Source organism: Pelobates fuscus, chromosome 7 (assembly GCF_036172605.1).
Source record: "Pelobates fuscus isolate aPelFus1 chromosome 7, aPelFus1.pri, whole genome shotgun sequence".
NCBI lineage: Eukaryota > Metazoa > Chordata > Amphibia > Anura > Pelobatidae > Pelobates > Pelobates fuscus.
In genome coordinates, this window is record NC_086323.1 from 123665285 (window position 1) to 123688158 (window position 22874).

The 22874-nt window shown below is 43.5% G+C and overlaps 1 protein-coding gene across 1 annotated transcript in view; it reads right to left on the reverse strand.

The window, feature by feature from the left end:
* Positions 1-216: 216 nt before the first annotated feature.
* LOC134569206 (coagulation factor XIII B chain-like) overlaps positions 217-22874 on the reverse strand; it is a 44630-nt gene continuing 21972 nt past the window's right edge. Inside the window, exons 7-11 of the mRNA XM_063428119.1 lie at positions 21957-22154; positions 10425-10607; positions 9159-9350; positions 1420-1611; positions 217-224 (exon numbers count right to left, since the gene is read on the reverse strand). Coding sequence (XP_063284189.1) covers positions 217-224; positions 1420-1611; positions 9159-9350; positions 10425-10607; positions 21957-22154 — 773 coding nt within the window. The remainder of the gene's footprint in view (positions 225-1419; positions 1612-9158; positions 9351-10424; positions 10608-21956; positions 22155-22874) is intronic.

Genomic DNA, 22874 nt, shown 5'->3' on the forward strand with positions numbered 1-22874 from the left:
GAAAAATGTTGAAAAAGGTAGATATTTTGTCTCAATATCCTTCCATTTCCCATCAATCATGACTTCTGTAGACAATATAGCTGATAATAACTGACTTTTTTCTGTGGTTAAAAATATGTTGTTTTTTTTGTTCACCAAATATATGAGCTTTGTTGTCATCCTTGAAAAGGAAAACTACATCATCTTGGAATACTGTCCCAGTTTCACAAATTGTGTTCAGTCTCCTAGAAAATATAAAATATTTAAAAATAAAATCAGTTCACAAAATTTCCACATAGTAATTTTCAGAATATGATACTTTAATCATTATTTTCAGACATATAAGACAAGCAGTCGCATTACTTTCACATTTGTATTATAATAAAAGTTTGGGCAAGGCATTTGATCTGGTTATCAAATTTACACAGAAAAGGCCATACCTATCTGGGAAGTATTTTTCTTCACAGGTATAGCCATGATTCATTCAACTGATGACATAGAACATTGATACAAATAAGAATGTATATAAAGAACAGGCAAAAACGTATGAAAAAGAGGCCAGGGTCTTGCGTTATCATTTCCCATAGGGCCATGCGAAGAAGGTTATGGCCACATAATCAACCTTGCCAGCAGTATGCTCTGAAGGACATTTGAGTCTTTCAGCACCTTAATCCACTGCACGTTTCTGCCTCAAGGTGTCATATTGGTTAAAATCCAAATGTTATCTCCAAATAGTGGAAGGAATAAAATCAGGAGAGAATGAGAGGGAGCTGGACTAGAGTTGAGGCATGCCAGTGACAAAATCAAGAATATATATCAAAGTGTTCTGAAAAGTGATGGTTAAATTCCATCATTATTTTGATTGTATTTATGTGTTAAAAGAACACCAAATGTAGAGTGGAAGAAACAGATGTGAAACAGAACACTTTTTTTGAAGGCAAAATGTGCGGAAATATCAATTAATCCATTGAGTGTCCAAAAAATTGGGGTATGTTAAAAAATGATGGTTAGCACACAAAAAAGGCAACAAATATATAGTACCAAATGGAAAGCAACCCAGCCAACATATAGATAGCATCAGTTGCCCCTGACCAGAGATGGATAGCTAATTTCTGTCACATGAAAATAGAAAAGGTAAGTATCAAATGAAAATGAAACTTAAAGGAAAGATATAGTATATTTTGAACAATATTCATATTGAAGGCATATTGAAGCAAGTGCCATGATGAAATAACCTGCATACATTTTGCCATAAATTAGATGTAAATGTGCCAGCAATAATTAATACATACATCTCCCCCAATGTCCCTATGCAGTCAGAAAGGGGCCTGTCAGCCCAGAGTGGATACATCTCCAGCAAGCCAGCTAACCAATCAAAATACACCAAACAAACAAGGTGCCATCTCCCCTATAATGTAGTCATAAGTTTCAATGACTTACCGCTTTCATAACAGAAAGGATAGATAATATCTTCTTTAATGCACAGTCCAGTTACATCAGAGATACTTTTATACCCTGGTTTGCAGAGAAACTCAATTTTCTCACCATTATTATAATATACTTTGTCATCATTAACTGGATCAAGCTCTAAATGATTTCTATCCAGGTATTCTTGATTTAAACGACAGGGTCCTGGAAAATAGATTAGATATATTTACCACATATTCTAGGGATTTGGCATAGAACTGCACATTTTAGGTCAAATAACAGTACTAGGAAACAAACTAAAATAGAGAATTATTCCAGTCGGGCTATTTTGACCTACATTTTTCAAAAAGTCTTTTTTTCATAATCCATAGTTAGGGGAAGCATTGACCTCCAGCATTGTTTTGCATCATTCATATCATAAATGTGCACTTTTTACAAATAGGCTTGTCATGGTTTTTAGGCATGTTCCTCAAAAGTTGTGATGTGCAGGGTACATCCTGTCTGCTAGCCTATAATCACTGATTTTTCTACTGACCCCCTAAATGATGTAATCTTTGACCTGCTTTGGTGTATTCAAATATTGCAATGATGTATAGATTGTGGCTTCTATCCAGAGACAATGATGGCACAAGCAGACTTGTATTGCTGAGAGATAAAGAAAAGAACCATGAGACTTTGAAGGGAAGCTGAAAGGGACAGAGAGACATGGATAGGCAACTAGGAGACTCAGAAACAGAAAGCCACAGAGCTTTGACAAATATATTGGAGGCAGATATACAATGGGGATGTGAGTCTGGGATGAGCCAAACATGACAAATGTGTTTCATGAGACATACTTTGACTGCAACACCTTGGAAAGTGATTAGACGATATTAAGGGAAAGCAGATAGATATAGGTAGGGGCTCTCAGACATGAAGATGCACTCCTTCAAAAAATAATTTAAAAAAACCTTCTTCATAAAAGCGTATCAATAAAAGCGTATCAATAAAACTGTTAATAGCTCCCGACTGATTCCTCCCCTGCAACTGTCATTAGTCTAATACTATCCTCACCTTTTGTGTCACTATACCCCACTCCCTCTAGCATGTTGTCAGGGTACCTGAGGTCTCTACCTCCGAGAGAGGTAGAGACTTAGTCGTTCATCCATCCGGACGGCCTAATTTCCCTCTTCCTCGCGGTCCATCCGGTCATGCAAAGCCGGCCGCGAGGGAGTGACTCCCTTTTATAGCATGACGTCCGGAAGTCGACGTCAGGACGTCGATCCGGAACGACCTGTCACTCAATTGGTTCAGGACCAATCAGGACTCGTCGGAGGTGTGTCTACTTATCTGAACAGGGCATTTAACAGTGCTTCTTTCGTTAGCTCATTGCCCTGTCGTGGTTCTAGCTTGCTCTAGTCACTCAGTGCTCGTGTTTTCTTGTTATCCCTTTTGGTTTTGACCCGGCTTGTTTGCTCTACTCTGCTTATCTCTGTTTCCCTTGATTCGGCTTGTCTCTCGCTTACCTGTCTTCTGTTACCCTCGACCTCGGCTTGTCTTTGACCATTCTCTACTGTACTACTTACGTTAGTCCGGCCATTCTAAGGTCCGGTATACGTATCTGGCTACTGTTTGTACTCTGCGTGTTGGATCCCTGTCCCGATCCTGACATTACGACAGGGCCAATGGATCCTGCAAGTACAAACAGTCAGCTTGGTTCTCCTGATCCTAGGTTTGAAGCCATGGATCACAGAATGGATCAGATGGCGCTAGCGCTACAAGCGTTATTATCTCGTGCCAATAATCCACCAGAGGAGTTACGTACTACTCCTATATCTCCTGTAGGTTCAGGCCTAGAGGTAGCCACTGTAGGTGCTTCTTCTCGCATTACCCCACCAGTACGTTATGGTGGTGCTCCTGAGAAGTGTCGTGGTTTTTTAAACCAAATTAGTATCCACTTTGAATTGCAACCTCGCTCCTATCCTACGGATAGGGCAAAGGTGGGATTTATTATCACCTTACTCATTGAGAAGGCTCTGAGATGGGCCAACCCACTATGGGAAAACGACAACCCATTAGTATATAACTATAACGCATTTGTAGCTGCTTTTAGAAGAACTTTTGACCCTCCAGGTAGGAAGGTTAATGCAGCCAGATTACTGTTACGCCTGAGACAGGAGAACCGAACACTTGTGGATTATGCACTAGAGTTCAGGTCTCTGGCGTCAGAAGTCAAGTGGAATGAGCAGGCGTATATGGACGTATTCTTGAATGGGCTATCAGATGTAATCCTTGACGAGGTTGCTACTAGAGAACTTCCTGAAAATTTAGATGATTTAATTTCGTTCATTTCTCGTATAGATGAACGTTTAAGAGAGAGACAGAACACTCGAGAGAGGAACCGGAGACCTTCCTTTAGGTTAGCCCCCGCATTTCTAAGTCCTGACTCCACGGTCTCATTGCTTCCTGAACCTATGCAGATAGGCTATACCCGCCTCTCTGAGGAGGAGAGACAGTACAGGAGAAGGGAGGGGTTATGTATGTACTGTGGAGCCAGAGGTCATTTACTCTCGAACTGTCCTAACCGCCCGGGAAACGCTCGCACGCAAGTTTCTCTAGAGGACAGGCCTTGGGTGTTTCTATTTTGTCCTCTACTTCTAATTATAAAGATCACAGGCTTCTGCTACCAGTTTCCTTAACCTGGGAGAAGGAAGTAGTAAGGGCTATGGCCTTGATAGATTCCGGAGCTGCTGAGAATTTTATCGACCAAGCCTTTGCCACTAGACACAATATCCCATCCCAGTTAAGGGACACACCCTTGGCCGTTGAGGCCATAGATGGTAGACCATTACTGGATCCCGTTATCTTTCGTGAGACCATACCCATTAACTTAAATGTTGGTATCCTACACGTGGAGAATTTATCTCTTATGCTCATTTCGTCCCCTTCTGTTCCCATAGTTCTGGGGTATCCATGGTTGAAGAGACATAACCCTATTATCGATTGGGAATTAGGGGAGATACTCTCGTGGGGCCAGAGCTGCCAGGAGAGGTGTTTACGCAAGGTTTCTCCATTGGCTAATATTAATACACCAGGTAGTTCTACTCAGTCCACAGAGAAACAGATACCGTCCCTGTACCAAGACTTAAAGGCAGTATTCGACAAGAAGAATGCCGATTCATTACCTCCACACAGGTCTTTTGATTGTAAAATTAAGCTTCTACCTGGTACTATGCCCCCGAGGGGTAATGTATATCCTTTATCTGTTCAGGAGAACTCTGTTCTAGAGGAGTATATTCGTGAGAATTTAGAGAAAGGATTCATTAGGAGGTCTTCTTCTCCTGCCGGGGCTGGGTTTTTTTTCGTTAAAAAGAAGGATGGCACGCTGAGGCCTTGTATTGATTACCGAGGTTTGAATAAAATAACTATCAGAAATGCCTATCCTATCCCATTGATTACCGAGTTGTTTGATCGTCTTAAGGGCTCCAAAATCTTCACCAAATTAGATCTCAGAGGGGCATATAATTTGGTGAGAATCCAGCATGGACACGAGTGGATGACGGCGTTCAATACTCGGTATGGCCATTATGAATACACAGTTATGCCATTTGGACTTTGCAATGCTCCTGCAGTATTTCAGGATTTGATTAATGAGGTACTTAGGGAGTTTCAACATGATTGTGTTATTGTCTACCTGGACGACATACTGATACACTCTAGGGAGATTGAGACTCACCATAGACAAGTCAGAAAGGTACTACACAAACTTCTGCAACATGGCCTATACTGTAAATTGGAGAAATGCAGCTTTGACCAGTCCCAGATAGACTTTCTTGGTTACGTGATTTCTGGGGAAGGTTTTAAAATGGACCCTGACAAACTCCAATCTATTTTAGATTGGCCTTTGCCTAAAGGACTCAAGGCTATTCAGAGGTTTATTGTTTTTTCCAACTATTATAGGCCCTTCATTAAGGGATACTCTTCTATCATCTCGCCTATTACCAATATGACCAAACAAGGGGCTGATACTAAGACCTGGTCTACGGAGGCTCTTGTTGCTTTTAAGACTCTCAAAGAACTTTTTGCTTCTGCTCCCATTCTAGTCCACCCTGATACGACTCTGCCGTTCTTACTCGAGGTCGATGCCTCTGAGACGGGAGTTGGTGCTGTTCTGTCTCAAAGGTTAGGGGTGGACAAACCGTTACACCCTTGTGGGTTCTTCTCTAAGAAATTATCTGGGCCTGAAAGCAGATATGACATCGGTGATAGGGAACTGTTAGCGGTCATTAAGGCTTTAACCCCTTAAGGACCAAACTTCTGGAATAAAAGGGAATCATGACATGTCACACATGTCATGTGTCCTTAAGGGGTTAAAGGAGTGGAGACATTTACTAGAAGGGACATTACACCCTGTTACTATTTTAACGGATCATAAGAACTTGTCTTATATTGGGGAGGCTAAGCGCCTGTCCGCCAGGCAAGCTCGTTGGTCCTTGTTCCTCACTCACTTTAATTATGTACTTACTTATAGACCTGGTTCTAAGAACTCTAAAGCCGATGCTTTGTCTCGTCAATATGAACCGTTCACTATAACTGAGCCAGTCCTTTCCTCGATAGTCCCTAAGGGTAACATCATCGCTAACACGAATCTCAGGATTCACTCTCCGTTGCTTATTGAGATCATGAAATTACAGCATCTTGCGCCCAAACAGACTCCTGGGGATCGACACTTCGTTCCCGCCACTCTCCAACTAGAAGTGTTCCGCTGTTTCCATAACAGCAAGGTGGCTGGGCATCCTGGCATTCGCAAGACGTATGCTTTGATCTCTAAAGATTTCTGGTGGCCTGATTTACGTAAAGATATTAAGAAATTCATCGGGGCGTGTGAGGTTTGTACCAAGACTAAGCAACCTCATTCGCTTCCATGCGGATTTCTGCACCCTTTAGAGGTTCCTGAAAAGCCATGGTCCTGTTTGGCTATGGACTTCATTGTTGATTTGCCTATCTCTAAAAAGCAGACTGTTATCCTCACTGTGGTGGACAGATTTACTAAGATGGCTCACTTCGTTCCCTTACCTAAACTCCCATCTTCGCCCGAGTTAGCAGAGATATTCGCTAGGGAGATCTTCCGGTTACATGGGATACCTTCCCAAATTGTATCTGACAGAGGTTCCCAATTTGTTTCCCATTTTTGGAAATCCTTCTGCTCTCAACTAGGCATCAAATTGAATTTCTCTTCTGCCTACCATCCTCAGTCCAATGGGGCTGCTGAACGCACCAACCAAAAGGTTGAACAATATCTACGTTGTTTCGTTTCTGAACACCAGGACGATTGGGTCGGTTTGATTCCTTGGGCGGAGTTTGCACACAACAATCTCGTTTGTGATTCTACGCATTCTAGCCCCTTCTTCATGAATTATGGCTTTCATCCTTCCATTCTTCCTTCGGAGTCTCCTTCCCAAGGGGTACCGTCGGTTGATGTCCATGTTGCCAATTTAAGGAAGTTGTGGGACCAGACTCGACAAATTCTTCTGCACAATTCTATGCTGGTTAAAAAACACGCTGACAAACGTAGAAGGGCAGCACCGGTGTTTGTTCCAGGCGATAGAGTATGGTTAAGTACTAGAAACATTCGGTTAAAAGTGCCTTCCATGAAGTTCGCTCCTCGGTATATTGGACCTTACAGGGTGTTGGCTCAAATTAACCCAGTTGCGTATCGTCTAGCTTTGCCTACTACCTTACGCATTCCTAACTCGTTTCATGTTTCGCTGCTGAAACCACTAGTATGTAACAGATTCTCCTCCACGATCGCCCCTCCTCGCTCTGTTCAGGTGGAGGGTCAGGAGGAGTATGAGGTCAATTCCATCGTCGATTCTCGAATCTCCCGGGGGAGAGTACAATATCTGGTCGATTGGAGAGGATATGGTCCTGAGGAGAGAAGTTGGGTACCTCAGGAGGATGTTCATGCTCCCCGTCTCCGCAGGGCATTTCACTCTCGCTTCCCTTCTCGTCCTGGTTCCTTCCGCCCGGTGGGCGTATCTGAGAGGGGGGGTACTGTCAGGGTACCTGAGGTCTCTACCTCCGAGAGAGGTAGAGACTTAGTCGTTCATCCATCCGGACGGCCTAATTTCCCTCTTCCTCGCGGTCCATCCGGTCATGCAAAGCCGGCCGCGAGGGAGTGACTCCCTTTTATAGCATGACGTCCGGAAGTCGACGTCAGGACGTCGATCCGGAACGACCTGTCACTCAATTGGTTCAGGACCAATCAGGACTCGTCGGAGGTGTGTCTACTTATCTGAACAGGGCATTTAACAGTGCTTCTTTCGTTAGCTCATTGCCCTGTCGTGGTTCTAGCTTGCTCTAGTCACTCAGTGCTCGTGTTTTCTTGTTATCCCTTTTGGTTTTGACCCGGCTTGTTTGCTCTACTCTGCTTATCTCTGTTTCCCTTGATTCGGCTTGTCTCTCGCTTACCTGTCTTCTGTTACCCTCGACCTCGGCTTGTCTTTGACCATTCTCTACTGTACTACTTACGTTAGTCCGGCCATTCTAAGGTCCGGTATACGTATCTGGCTACTGTTTGTACTCTGCGTGTTGGATCCCTGTCCCGATCCTGACACATGTAAGCTCATTGAGCAGGGCCCTCAACCCCTCTGTTCCTGTGTGTCCATTTGTCTGGTTACAACTACATGTCTGTTCGTCCACCCATTGTAAAGCGCTGTGGAATTTGTTGGCGCTATATGAATAATAACATAAAAAGGAAGGAGCTGAGATGCACTGAGCTATTATTGACAAAAAAATATGCACTTAAGAAGACAAGTATAAACAAGGGGGAGGTCACAAATATTAATGTATAAAAGTGTTAATATTGATAGAAGCTCTAGACTACCTCATTACTCCAGTACAATTTATGGTGTGCCATAATATGTACATGCAAAGTTTATCATACTGCATTGAGATGTATGAAGAGATAGAACTGATACTGGAGTTATGACAGTTAGAATTACCAATCTTAATATAGTAGGTGTAATAGAACAGTGGAGTTTTAGTTCAACAAATCACTCATCTTTATTTTTTTTTTTAATATTTATCATATTTATTCAGGAGAAAAGTTTCAAAAAGTACATAAAATCACATTTGTTTATACCATGTAAACTTCATCACTCCACACATATGATAATTATACCGTTAGATGATAACATCCCATGTTAATATATACATGCAATATAAGTGATAATATCTATCAAAATATTCAGAATATTTAAATTATGTATGAACATTAAAAATAAACACACAAATAAACACACAAACAAACACACACAAAAAAAAAGAAAAGGAGTAAGAGGAAAAGGATTTTTTCAACTTATATAACAATCACACATATAAATACAAAATAGGTATTAAATTGGGAGATCAAAATTAAAATTAAGATTTTTCCCCTTCTTCCCCTCCCCTCCTCCTCCTGGGCCGCTGAAAGAGAAAAGGATAGTGCAGAGATATATTAAATCAGATTTGAATATTTGGAAGTCCAGAGGGACCAGACTTTCTCGTTTTTCCTAGATTGTAGGTTAAAAACATAACTCATCTCCATTTTAAAATCACTCATCTTTAAAGCAGTATGCTATGGTATGCTTTATGTTTGATTACGAGAGTAGTTCCAAAATGCTGCTCATTAGCAAATACTGTTATTAAAAGATACTCCAATATTAAATATAAATATGTTTGAAAAAATGCCACTACTCCAAGCTCCAATATTAATAGAAGATAATACTTACGTTCGTTAAAGCAGGTGGGATATCTCATTACTCCATTATAGCACTCCAAACTTAAAACAGATACAGTGAAAAATCCAGGTTTACACCGAAGGGGTATTTTCACTCCATGATCATACATACTATCTTTAGTAATGGCCACTCTCATTATTAAATTATTCTTGTTGATTTCTTCTAATGACAATCGGCAAGGCTCTAAAAAGGCAGAATTGAAATCAGCTACTTCTCAATTCATTGCATTTTCCATAGAAAAAAACTAAACAGACATATAGTAATGGTTTGTCTATTTGGATAATATCTTAAAATTAGCCATATGATTGAATAATAATGTATTTTGGGGGATTTTGTTTCCAACATGCATTTCACAAATGGCATGGTTGATCTTGATTGACATAAACAGCTGATAAAATGAGTAGAAATCTATTTTCGATTTCAGAGTATATAAAGAACATGGGGGTGACCTTAGAAGGTTCTTAGAATTGCCAACATAAATATAAATATTGTATCAATAGCATTGACTTTGTAATGACAATGTATTCTTGCGTCACAAAATATGATGAATAACGTGGAAATTAAAAAAAATCTATTTTAAAAATATAATTATTGTAAGGAAACAAATTGTAAATAAAAAGAGGACAGATTACCAGATGACAGGAACGTGTAATTTTTTCAAGGCAGACCCTACATTCCTTCGAGTATCTGTATTTTAACAGTTGAAAACTAAATGAAGATTAGCAGTAATTTTAAAAGAATCGTTTTCAACAAATTCAAATTAATGGAGGATTATGGTAGTGGTCTTGGATGAAGACTGACTGTGAAATTGAAAACTGGAAGCTTTGTGGAAGGGAGCTTTAGAAATCTAATGCCTCGATTCCACTGAGCGGTATGGTTTGGGTCGGTACGGTTCGGAAGGGTTAGAATGGTCCAGCCTATTTAGGTGAGCGTTTCCACTGCAAGTCAGACCCCCAGGGGCATGCGGGGTTTAGACCAAATGCATAGCGTGTCATTTGTCACGAGCATTGACTTTTTCCTGTCCGCCAATCAATGGATTGTATAGTGTGACGCCAGTAGCGCCACCCTAATCGTACCGTACCATTTCCTATGGACCTACATCTGAAGGGTGCCTAGGAATAGTGCAGTTTGGTTCAGTTGTATGGGCCACTTTCATAGTGGAAACACTCAAAATAGAGTACCAGACCATACAGACCCAAACCATACCACTCAGTGAAAACGGGGCATAAGATACATGCATAATAAGACAATACTTACTCTGTTTATTACACTTTGGGTAATTTATTTCACCTTTACTACATGTAACTCTGAGCTCCTGTTCTGGAATCATTCCCTTGATGCATTGAAACTGCATGCTCTCCCCATCTTCAATTTCCAAATGTGTATCTGGCAGCACAATATAATTTATCAACATCACTTTTTTTGATAAAATGCAGGAGCCTGGAAATGGTATACAAATATTTGTATTAATGCTAGTTCAGTGTGATATCATTGTAGAAATACTCAACATGAACTTTGTTTTCCTAAATGTTTACGTGAAAAAAATTCCTTCAATATAGTTAAAGGAACACTCTATAACGATTTCATCTCATTGAATTGGGTGTATTACCTTGAATCTTTATTTAAACATTTTCGTGAAAAGCGGGAGGTGCCTGAGTGGAAACAGGTAAGTAGGCCTACAACAGCCATAGTAGTACAAAACTATTCCAACACAGATATTACACTCGTAGTCAGCATGACCGTAGCAAGCCCCAGTAAAACAGGGGTGACAGATCCTTAACTCACTTGAACTATGCCCAAGTGGGGAGTCAAGTGCTGTGGGTTGTGAGCATGTAGCCTGTGTTCAAAATGGAAAGGAGTTCTGGAAAGGAGTAGCAAGAGGGTTGAGGAAAGGAACTATTTTTAACAAGAGAAGCGGAGGGTAAGACGGAGAAAAAAAAGCAGGGTGGAGTGGGTTTGTTTGTTTGGGTCGGGCAGGGGATGAGATTTGTGTTCTGGGATTCTCTGGTCTAGAGGGATGGGGGGGGGGGGGGTATCGGTACCCTTCCAGGAGATGCAATCCAACCAGGGTGACCAGGTAGAGATATATTTGTCAGAGGTGCCATTAAGGGCAGAGGTCAGGGATTCCATTTCGGAGACCTCCTCCATCCTAGTCACCCACTGCTGGAGGGTAGGTGCACCCGGAAGCTTCCAGAGGTTAAGCTTGGTCAAGGATTTTTTGTACATCCTTTCCTTAGTGGCATGCTGATATGGTGCAAAAGCATTGGGAGCAGTTGCAAAGGAGTATCGGAGTCTGTGATTTCCGTGATATCCCTGGTATCAACGCCCAGTAGGGGGAGATGTTGGGGCAGGACCACCACATGTGAAGCCGGTGCCCCTTGGAGAGCTGCAATCCCAGCATTCTTTAGGGATTGCTGCGTTCATCCAGTGGAGTACATCAGGCATTCTATACCAGTTTGTCAGCACTTTATAGCTCATTTTCTGGTATTTGGAGCTGATGGAGCATTTATGGGACATATATCTTGTCCTATTCCTGGCCCGTGAGAGTCACCCCATCTCCTTCTCCCACCTCACTGTGAACCTGGGGACCTTCATCTCTCCTCCCAGTAGTAGCATAGTGTATAATGTTGAAATTCCCCTAGAGATATGTGATGGCGAAGTGCAAATTGTTTCAAACTGGGTGAGAGACCTATTGTTCCTCCTTTCATTCTTACGTCATTAATCTGTTTTCAAACAGTTAAAAGAGGGTCCCCAGCAGCCCACAGCCCAGCATTCACTAGAAATATGCCTAAAGCAGTGATTACACTTCACCTTAGCTTTACCAACTCATACCAGCAATGGACGAATGTGACCATTCATTCAAGACCAGACAGGTAACACTTCAAAACCTACATATTTATTCCCTTTACCCCTACACTGTTGGGTATATTGCAGAAGGTGTAGAGTAGAGTCAGTGGCATAACTAGTGTAGAGAGGGTTTTGTATGTGCATTAATTGCGTTTATAACATGAATTTCGCATAATATATATATATTCAAAATGCTCTTACGACAGATTAATAAAGTTTTAAAACAAAATTGAAATGCTAGTAAGTCCATCTTACTTACAACTTACTATACTATGTGTCAGGGTACCTGTGGTCTCTACCTCCGAAAGAGGTAGAGACTTAGCCGTTCCTCCATCCAGACGGTCTGATGGCTCCCTTCCTCGCGGTCTATCCGGTCATGTTAAGCCGGCCGCGAGGGAGTGACTGCCTTTTTCAGCATCACGACCGGAAGTCGACGGCAGGACACTACCCGGAACGACCTGTCAGTCAATTGCTGCAGGACCAATCAGGAAGCCTTGGAGGCGTGGTTACTTTCCTGAACAGGGTATTTAACGGAGCTTCTTTCTTTAGCTCATTGCCCTGTCGTGGTTCTAGCTTGCTAGTCACTCAGTGCTCTGGTTTTCTAGTTATCCCTTTTGGTTTTGACCCGGCTTGTTTGCTCTACTCTGCTTATCTCTGTCTCCCTTGATTCGGCTTGTCTCTCGCTTACCTGTCTTCTGTTACCCTCGACCTCGGCTTGTCTTTGACCATTCTCTACGGTACTACTTACGTTAGTCCGGCCATTCTAAGGTCCGGTATACGTATCTGGCTACTGTTTGTACTCTGCGTGTTGGATCCCTGTCCCGATCCTGACATTACGACAGGGCCTATGGATCCTGCAAGTACAAACAGTCAGCTTGCTTCTCCTGATCCTAGGTTTGAAGCCATGGATCACAGAATGGATCAGATGGCGCTTGCGCTACAGGCACTTTTATCTCGTGCCAATAACCCACCAGAGGAGATACTTAATACCCCTGTTTCTCCTGTCAGTTCAGGTCTAGAGGTAGCCACAGTGGGTGCTTCTTCTCGCATTACCCCCCCCCCCCCCCCCAGTACGCTATGGTGGGGCTCCTGAGAAGTGTCGTGGTTTTTTAAACCAAATTAGTATCCACTTTGAATTGCAACCTCGCTCCTATCCTACAGATAGGGCAAAGGTAGGATTTATTATCACCCTACTTATTGAGAAGGCTCTGAGATGGGCCAACCCATTATGGGAAAACGATAACCCATTAGTGTATAACTATAATGCATTTGTAGCTGCTTTTAGAAGAACATTTGACCCTCCAGGTAGAAAGGTGAATGCAGCCAGATTACTGTTGCGCCTGAGACAGGAGAATCGAACACTTGTGGATTATGCACTAGAGTTCAGGTCTCTGGCGTCAGAAGTCAAGTGGAATGAGCAGGCGTATATGGATGTATTTTTGAATGGCCTATCTGATGTAATCCTTGATGAGGTTGCTACTAGAGAACTCCCTGAGAATTTAGAAGACTTAATTTCGTTCATCTCTCGTATAGATGAACGTTTAAGAGAGAGACAGAACACTCGAGAGAGGAATCGGAGACCTTCTTTTAGGTTAGCCCCCGCTTTTCCAAGTCCTGACTCCACAGTATCTTTGCTTCCTGAACCTATGCAGATAGGGTATACCCGCCTCTCTGAGGAGGAAAGACAGTACAGGAGAAGAGAGGGTTTGTGTATGTATTGTGGAGCCAAAGGTCATTTACTCTCGAACTGTTCTAACCGTCCGGGAAACGCTCGCACCTAAGTCTCTCTAGAGGACAGGCCTTGGGTGTTTCTATTTTGTCCTCTACTCCTAATTATAAAGATCACAGGCTTCTGCTACCAGTTTCCTTAACTTGGGAGAAGGAAGTAGTCAGGGCTATGGCTTTGATAGATTCCGGTGCTGCTGAGAATTTTATAGACCAAGCCTTTGCTATTAAAAACAATTTCCCATCCCAGCTAAGGGAGACACCCTTGGCCGTTGAGGCCATAGATGGTAGACCACTACTAGACCCTGTTATCTTTCGTGAAACCGTACCCATTAATTTAAATGTTGGTATCCTACACGTGGAGAATTTATCTCTTTTGCTCATTTCGTCCCCTTCCGTTCCCATAGTTCTGGGGTACCCATGGTTGAAGAAACATAACCCTATTATCGATTGGGAGTTAGGGGAGATACTCTCGTGGGGCAAGGGTGTTTATGCAAGGTTTCTCCATTAGCTAACATTAACATACCGGAGAGTCCTACTCAGTCCACAGAGGGACAGATACCAGACCTTTACCTAGACTTAAAGGCAGTATTTGACAAGAAGATTGCCGATTCTTTACCGCCCCACAGGTCATTCGATTGTAAAATTAAGCTTCTACCCGGGACTATGCCTCCGAGGGGTCATGTATATCCTTTGTCTGTTCAGGAAAACTCGGTTCTAGAGGAGTATAGTCGGGAGAATTTAGAAAAGGGATTCATTAGGAGGTCTTCTTCTCCGGCCAGGGCTGGGTTCTTTTTCATTAAGAAAAAGGATGGCACGCTGAGACCTTGTATCGATTACCGAGGATTGAATAAAATAACTGTCAGAAATGCCTATCCTATCCCACTGATTACCGAGTTATTTGATCGTCTTAAGGGCTCCAAAATCTTCACTAAGTTAAATCTCAGAGGGGCATACAATTTGGTGAGAATCCAGCATGGTCATGAGTGGATGACGGCATTCAATACCCGGTATGGCCACTACGAATACACGGTTATGCCATTTGGACTTTGCAATGCTCCAGCAGTATTTCAAGATTTGATTAATGAGGTACTTAGGGAGTTTCAACATGATTGTGTTATTGTTTACCTGGACGACATACTAATACACTCTAAGGAGATTGAGACTCACCATAGACAGGTCAGAAAGGTATTACACAAACTTCTGCAACATGGTCTATACTGCAAATTGGAGAAGTGCAGTTTTGATCAGTCTCAGACAGACTTTCTTGGGTATGTGATTTCTGGGGAAGGTTTTAAAATGGATCCTGAAAAGCTCCAATCCATTTTAGACTGGCCTTTGCCCAAAGGACTCAAGGCTATCCAAAGGTTTATTGGTTTTTCCAACTACTATAGGCGCTTCATTAAGGGATACTCCTCTATCATTGCGCCTATTACCAATATGACCAAACAAGGGGCTGATACTAAGATCTGGCCTAAGGAAGCTCTCGTTGCTTTCAAGACTCTCAAGGAACTTTTTGCCTCGGCTCCCATTCTAGTCCATCCTGATACGACTCTGCCTTTCTTGCTCGAGGTCGATGCCTCTGAGACAGGAGTTGGGGCTGTTCTGTCTCAAAGGTTAGGGGTGGACAAACCGTTACACCCTTGTGGTTTCTTCTCTAAGAAATTATCTGGGCCTGAGAGCAGATATGACATCGGGGAGAGGGAACTGTTAGCGGTCATTAAGGCTTTAAAGGAGTGGAGACATTTACTGGAAGGGACATTACACCCTGTTACTATTTTAACGGATCATAAGAACTTGTCTTATATTGGGGAGGCTAAGCGCTTATCCGCCAGACAGGCTCGCTGGTCCTTGTTCCTCACTCACTTTAATTATGTACTTACTTATAGACCTGGTTCTAAGAACTCTAAAGCTGATGCTTTGTCTCGTCAATATGAACCATCCACTATAACTGAACCAGTCCTGTCCTCCATAGTTCCTAAGGGGAATATCATCGCAAACACGAATCTCAGGATTCACTCCCCATTGCTTTCCGAGATCATGAAGTTTCAGCATTTGGCACCCAAACAGACTCCTGGGGATCGACACTTCGTTCCTGCCGCTCTCCAACTGGAGGTGCTACGCTGTCTCCATAACAGCAAAGTGGCTGGGCATCCTGGCATCCGCAAAACATATGCTCTGGTCTCTAAAGATTTTTGGTGGCCTGACTTACGTAAAGATATTAAAGAATTCATCGGGGCATGTGAGGTTTGTACCAAGACCAAGCTACCTCATTCGCTTCCATGCGGATTTCTGCACCCTTTAGAAGTTCCTGAGAAGCCTTGGTCCTGCCTGGCTATGGACTTCATTGTTGATTTGCCTATCTCTAAAAAGCAGACTGTCATCCTCACTGTGGTGGACAGATTTACTAAAATGGCTCACTTCATTCCCTTACCTAAACTCCCATCTTCGCCCGAATTAGCGGAGATATTCGCTAGGGAGATTTTCCGTTTGCATGGGATACCTTCCCAAATTGTCTCTGACAGAGGCTCCCAATTTGTTTCCCGTTTTTGGAAATCTTTCTGCTCCCAACTAGGCATCAAATTGAATTTCTCCTCTGCTTATCATCCTCAGTCCAATGGAGCTGCTGAACGCACTAACCAAAAAATTGAACATTATTTACGTTGTTTCGTTTCTGAACACCAGGACGATTGGGTCGGTTTGATTCCTTGGGCGGAGTTTGCACATAACAATCTCATTTGTGAATCTACGCATTCTAGCCCTTTTTTCTTGAATTATGGCTTTCATCCCTCCATCCTTCCTTCGGAGTCTTCTTCTCAAGGGGTACCGTCGGTGGATGTTCATGTTGCCAATTTAAGGAAGTTGTGGGATCAAACTCGACAAATCCTGCTGCACAATTCTATGCTGGTTAAAAAACATGCTGACAAACGTAGAAGGGCAGCACCGGTGTTTTTTCCTGGCGATAGAGTATGGTTAAGTACTAGAAACATTCGGTTAAAAGTGCCGTCCATGAAGTTTGCTCCTCGATATATTGGACCTTACAGGGTTCTGTCTCAAATTAACCCAGTTGCGTATCGTTTAGCGTTGCCTAATGCCTTACGCATCCCTAATTCATTTCATGTTTCTTTGCTAAAACCTCTAATATGTAACAGGTTCTCCTCCACGATCGCCCCTCCTCGCTCGGTTCAGGTGGAGGGTCAGGAGGAGTATGAGGTCAATTCCATCGTTGATTCTCGAATCTCCAGGGGGAAATTGCAATACCTGGTCGATTGGAAAGGTTATGGTCCTGAGGAGAGAAGTTGGGTACCTCAGGAGGAGGTGCATGCTCCCCGTCTCCGCAGGGCGTTTCACTCTCGCTTCCCTTCTCGCCCTGGTGTCTTCCGCCCGGTGGGCGTATCTGAGAGGGGGGGGTACTGTCAGGGTACCTGTGGTCTCTACCTCCGAAAGAGGTAGAGACTTAGCCGTTCCTCCATCCAGACGGTCTGATGGCTCCCTTCCTCGCGGTCTATCCGGTCATGTTAAGCCGGCCGCGAGGGAGTGACTGCCTTTTTCAGCATCACGACCGGAAGTCGACGGCAGGACACTACCCGGAATGACCTGTCAGTCAATTGCTGCAGGACCAATCAGGAAGCCTCGGAGGCGTGGTTACTTTCCTGAACAGGGTATTTAACGGAGCTTCTTTCTTTAGCTCATTGCCCTGTCGTGGTTCTAGCTTGCTAGTCACTCAGTGCTCTGGTTTTCTAGTTATCCCTTTTGGTTTTGACCCGGCTTGTTTGCTCTACTCTGCTTATCTCTGTCTCCCTTGATTCGGCTTGTCTCTCGCTTACCTGTCTTCTGTTACCCTCGACCTCGGCTTGTCTTTGACCATTCTCTACGGTACTACTTATGTTAGTCCGGCCATTCTAAGGTCCGGTATACGTATCTGGCTACTGTTTGTACTCTGCGTGTTGGATCCCTGTCCCGATCCTGACACTATGTAAGTGTTGCAAGTACTCCAAAAATAAAATAAAAAAAATAAAGAGGGAAACAAATCCTTTCCCTCCTACTATTCCCCTACTTAACCAAAAAATAAATAAATTAACAAACCCTATAAAATATTATTTGCACTAGCATCATATATTACATGTTTACAAGCAGAAGCGTAACTAGAATCCACTGGGCCCCGGTGTGAAAAATGCCCTGGGCCCCCATCCCATGTGTGCCTTTCCCCCCCTGGATGTCTCATTCTCTCCCCACAGGCCCTCCATGTGTCCCATTCCCTCTCCCCCCTCAACCCCTCCATGTGTCTCATACCCTCCACCCTCCCATTGTCCCATTCTTCCCTCTCTCTCCCCTCCCCTCATTTGCCCTATAGCCACCCTCTCTCCCCCTCCCTTCATTGGTCCCATAGCCTCCCTTTCTGTTCCCTCCACTCCCTGTGTCCCATACCCTAACCTCACTTCCACCTCCCCTCCATGTGCCCCATAGCCACCATTTCTCCCCCTCCCCTTCATTTGCCCCATAGCAACCCTCTCTCCCCCCTCCCCTTCATTTGCCCCATAGCCACACTCTATCCCCCTCTCCTTAATTTGCTCCATAGCCACCTTCTCTCCTCCCTCCCCACCATTTGCCCCTAAGCCACCCTCTCTCCCCATTTCCCTTCACTTGCCCCACAGCCATGCTCTCCCCCTCCTTCATTTGTCCCATGGCCACCCTCTCCCCCCCCCCTCCCCTTCATTGGTCCCATAGTCTCCCTCTCTGCCCCCTCCACTCCCTGTGCCTCATACCCTTACCTCTCTCTCCCCTCCCCTTCATTTGTCCCAGTCCTACCTCTCTCCCTCTCCTGTACTTGGCTCGCCACGTTTCCCAGTCTGACAGGAAGTGCTCTCACAGTGAGCACTTCCTGTCAGACCGCTCGGCCACGCTAAACACAGGCAGGAAGGGAGCAGCATAGCTCTGCCCTCCTACCAGACACCCAGCAACCACAGACCAGGTCTGTGTGGCTGTGCACCGGCCCAGAAGGTATGCAGGCAGCCCATGGTCGCAGGGGTCACGGCTGCGTCTCGGCCCCCTGGATTGAGGGGCCCGGTTGCAGCTGTGACCCCTGCAACCGAGGTAGGTAGACCACTGTTTACAATACTGCCCAACCCTTTTGTCATTGAAAAGTTTCAAAGTCAAGAAAACTCATCGTTATTCTAGCACCGAGAGAGTTTCCTCACTAAAGCCTCTATCCATGTCCTGTGAAGTCATCATTACCGATTACTTGTGTCCATGCACATGCATTGGGACACACACAGCACGCATGTAAATTGCTGTGATTGAATCTTGAGCTTCCCTATGAGAAGCACTCACTTCTGCTCTGAACAAATCAAAGCTAATGATGCAAGAAACTCGCTCTGTAACTGAGGGGATTTATAGATTTATAGAAAATCCGGTCATGATTGTGGCTCGTAACACTGTAATTTAGCATCTCCACCCTCTGAATGGAGGTGCTGAACGTTCCTCATGGAGATGCACTTATTCACCGAAGTTCTATGAGGAGATGCTGATTGGCGCAGAGCCAGCTGTGACCGGACTGGCAAGTAAACTACCTTTTTGATGGGGCGGGTGCAAGGGGACTAAATGGTGTTTGACACCTATAGTGTAGTATAGTGTGAATATACATTTGTATTCCTGTCACTATAGAGTTCCTGTAACTATTAATAAATATTACTTAGCATAATATTTTTACTGTGTTGGCACCCCCTATATTATATTCTTAATTACTATTACCTTATAAGCTCTATTTTTGGGGTTGCAGCCAAAAGTTATTCTATACTTACTTGATTAATTTTGCTTTTGAATATCCCTGAAATTCCTTTCCATACACATAGACACATGCACACTGTATTTCTCCCAGATATTGCTAATACACAATATGTTTCCTAATGCACAATATCTTTCCACAAGCACAAACTTATTTGATTGCAAATCCCTGTCCTAATGTGTTTTACACCCCACCTCCTATAGAATGTACCGTATATACTCGAGTATAAGCCGACCCGAATATAAGCCGAGGCCCCTAATTTTACCCCAAAAAACTGGGAAAACTTATTGACTCGAGTATAAGACTAGGGTGGGAAATGCAGCAGCTACTGGTAAATTTCTAAATAAAATTAGATCCTAAAAAAAATATATTAATTGAATATTTATTTACAGTGTGTGTATAATGAATGCAGCGTGTGTATGAGTGCAGCGTGTGTATGAGTGCAGCGTGTGTATGAGTGCAGCGTGTGTGTATGAATGCAGTGTGCGTATGAGTGCAGTGTGTGCGTATGAGTGCAGCGTGTGTGTATGAGTGCAGCGTGTGTGTATGAGTGCAGCGTGTGTGTATGAGTGCAGCGTGTGTGTATGAGTGCAGCGTGTGTATGTGTGCAGTGTGTGTAGTGTGTGTGTGTTGCAGAGCTTTGGTGGGGGGTGGGCAATATGATTATTTTTTAATTAATTTCATATTTTTTTATTATTATTTCTTATTATTAATTTTTATTTAATTTAATTATTATTTTATTTTATTATTATTATATATTTATTTCGTCCCCCCTCCCTGCTTGATATATGGCAGGGAGGGGGGCTCTCCTTCCCTGGTGGTCCAGTGACATTGGCAGTTTAGTGGGGGGCTGTCAGAGCTGTAACTTACCTTTCCTGCAGCTCCTGTCAGCTCCCTCCTCCTCCGCGCCGTCCATTCAGCTCTTCTGTCAGCTCACACTGTAAGTCTCGCGAGAGCCGCGGCTCTCGTGAGATTTACACTGGGAGCTGACCGAGGTGCTGAACGGACGGCGTGGAGGAGGAGGGAGCTGACAGGAGCTGCAGGAAAGGTAAGTTACAGCTCTGACAGCCCCCACAGCCCCCTGTCTGTATTATGGCAATGCAAATTGCCATAATACAGACTATTGACTTGAGTATAAGCCGAGTTGGGGTTTTTCAGCACAAAAAATGTGCTGAAAAACTCGGCTTATACTCGAGTATATACGGTAAGCTCGATTGAGCAGGGTCCTCTTCAACCTATTGTTCCTGTAAGTTTATTTGTAATTGTCCTATTTATAGTTAAATCCCCTCTCATAATATTGTAAAGCGCTACGGAATCTGTTGGCGCTATATAAATGGCAATAATAATAAATAAGGGGAAGTCTATGCACCATAACCACTACATAGTATCTGAGTAAACAAATTTGAATACCTCCCAACGATAGCGTATCCAGCAGGATCAGCCAGAATTTAGAATTCTGTTGCACCATCCTGAGTTAATTCACTGGTGTCACTCATCTAGTGATATGTCCCAAACAAACCCAGCATGAGCATAGAGCGGTAGTACTATGCAGAATGCTGTCAGTGCATTGCACTTCGGTTGCCTTAAGAGGTATAGCTTTGAGTTGGTCTGGCCAGACCAGAGCTCCTGTCAGTCAGGTTAGCACACAATGTTTTCTACACAGTCCTGCCTCCATGTCACTGCCTGTTTTCTGGTCCAGCAACTTCCAGTCCCAGATCCATATTTGTTAATGTTGTGAAGTGTGACTTTGTCTCCATCTAGTGGTTGCTGGATTTACCATATTTTCCTAGATACTGCTACTTGGGGGATGCTTTTAACATGAAAAGCGCTGCCCTGTAATACGTAGCATTTATACCTGCACAAAGTAAAACAACTAATCATAGTTGCTCATTTGGGATCTCATCCTTATTAAAGGGACACCATAGGTCCCCAGACCACTTCAGCTCATTGAAGTGGTCTGCGTACAGTGTGCCTATAGCACTAAGTGCTGACATGTAAAACATGCATGAGAACATCCAACGTCAGCTATTTAATGTTTTCCCATGGAGAGGACCTATTGCGCGTACGGCACCGCTACGCATGCGCATTAGCGCCCCCTCGCTGGTAACGTCTGAGGAGGACGAGCCACGACCCAGCGCCAACAGACATTTGCACTGAGATCAAGTAAATAAAGGAATTATAACCCTCTATTCACTGTGGCAGGGGGGGGGGGGGGAGGGGGAGCTAAAGTGCCAATAATAGCTTTCTATTCTTGGCTCTATAGAATCCCTTTAAAGAACTGATTTACATCCTGCAAGATATGAATTGAATACACATATTCTGGGCAGCTCTTAGCATGTCCTGTCTATCAGCATGTCATATTTATACATGTCCAGGGAATTTTGGTGCATCTGGAAACCCTTCTCAATACCGCACACAGTCATCAGGCTTACCTTGCTTAAAGCATCTAGGGTACATTAATTTTCCTCTGTTGCATTTAACTCGAAGCGTTGAAGATGGCTGAATTTCAAATCCAGGGGAGCAGATAAACTCCACAGTGTTGTCATGTTCAGAATACAATTTATTATCTGTTTTCCACCTTAGCTGTATGTTATTTTTTGTCATGTCTTTCTGACTTACTGTGCATGGTTCTGAAAACAGAGGAGACAATTTCCACTCATTTCTTCATTTTAATTATAAACACAAGCACAGATGTTGCAAATGTAGAGAAATACAAAATAAGTGAGACACAGCATTTGCAAGAAAAGAAATGCATTGATGAAATAGCTCACAATTCAACACTGTAATACCTTAAAAACTACTAGCAAGTGCAGATCGGGGGGGCATTGGGGCTTGTTCTCTCCCCAAGACATGTTTACAATCAGAGGCGTAACTAGAATCCACCGGGCCTTCCCCTTCATTTGCCCCATAGCCAACCTCTCTCACCCCTCCCCTTCATTTGTCCCACAGCCACCCTCTCTCCCCCTCCTGCTCCATATGCAGGCATGAGGCAACTTCAGTTGTAAGAAAATTAATTAGGCTTTGTGATAGGAGGGAATACAGGCATTTGGAAAGACGAGGGGACATAAGGACTCTTCTTACAGTGGTATGGGGGATTGGAGAGAGGGGGGACATAAGAACTTAGGTGTTAGAATGTCTCTCAAGTAAGAGTTAAATTACTCAGTTGTCAGGCTCAGTGAAGTCATACTGGCTCTTTGTTTTCTAATAAATTATTTCAGATTATTGTAGTTCACTTTTCCTATTTAAGAATTACCATGAGAACATCAAGTCGTTCGACTGAGTCCCCTGGTCTGCGTGGTTTTGTGTTACATAGATCCTTTGCAGCCTGTATCCATTACTACTCTACACAT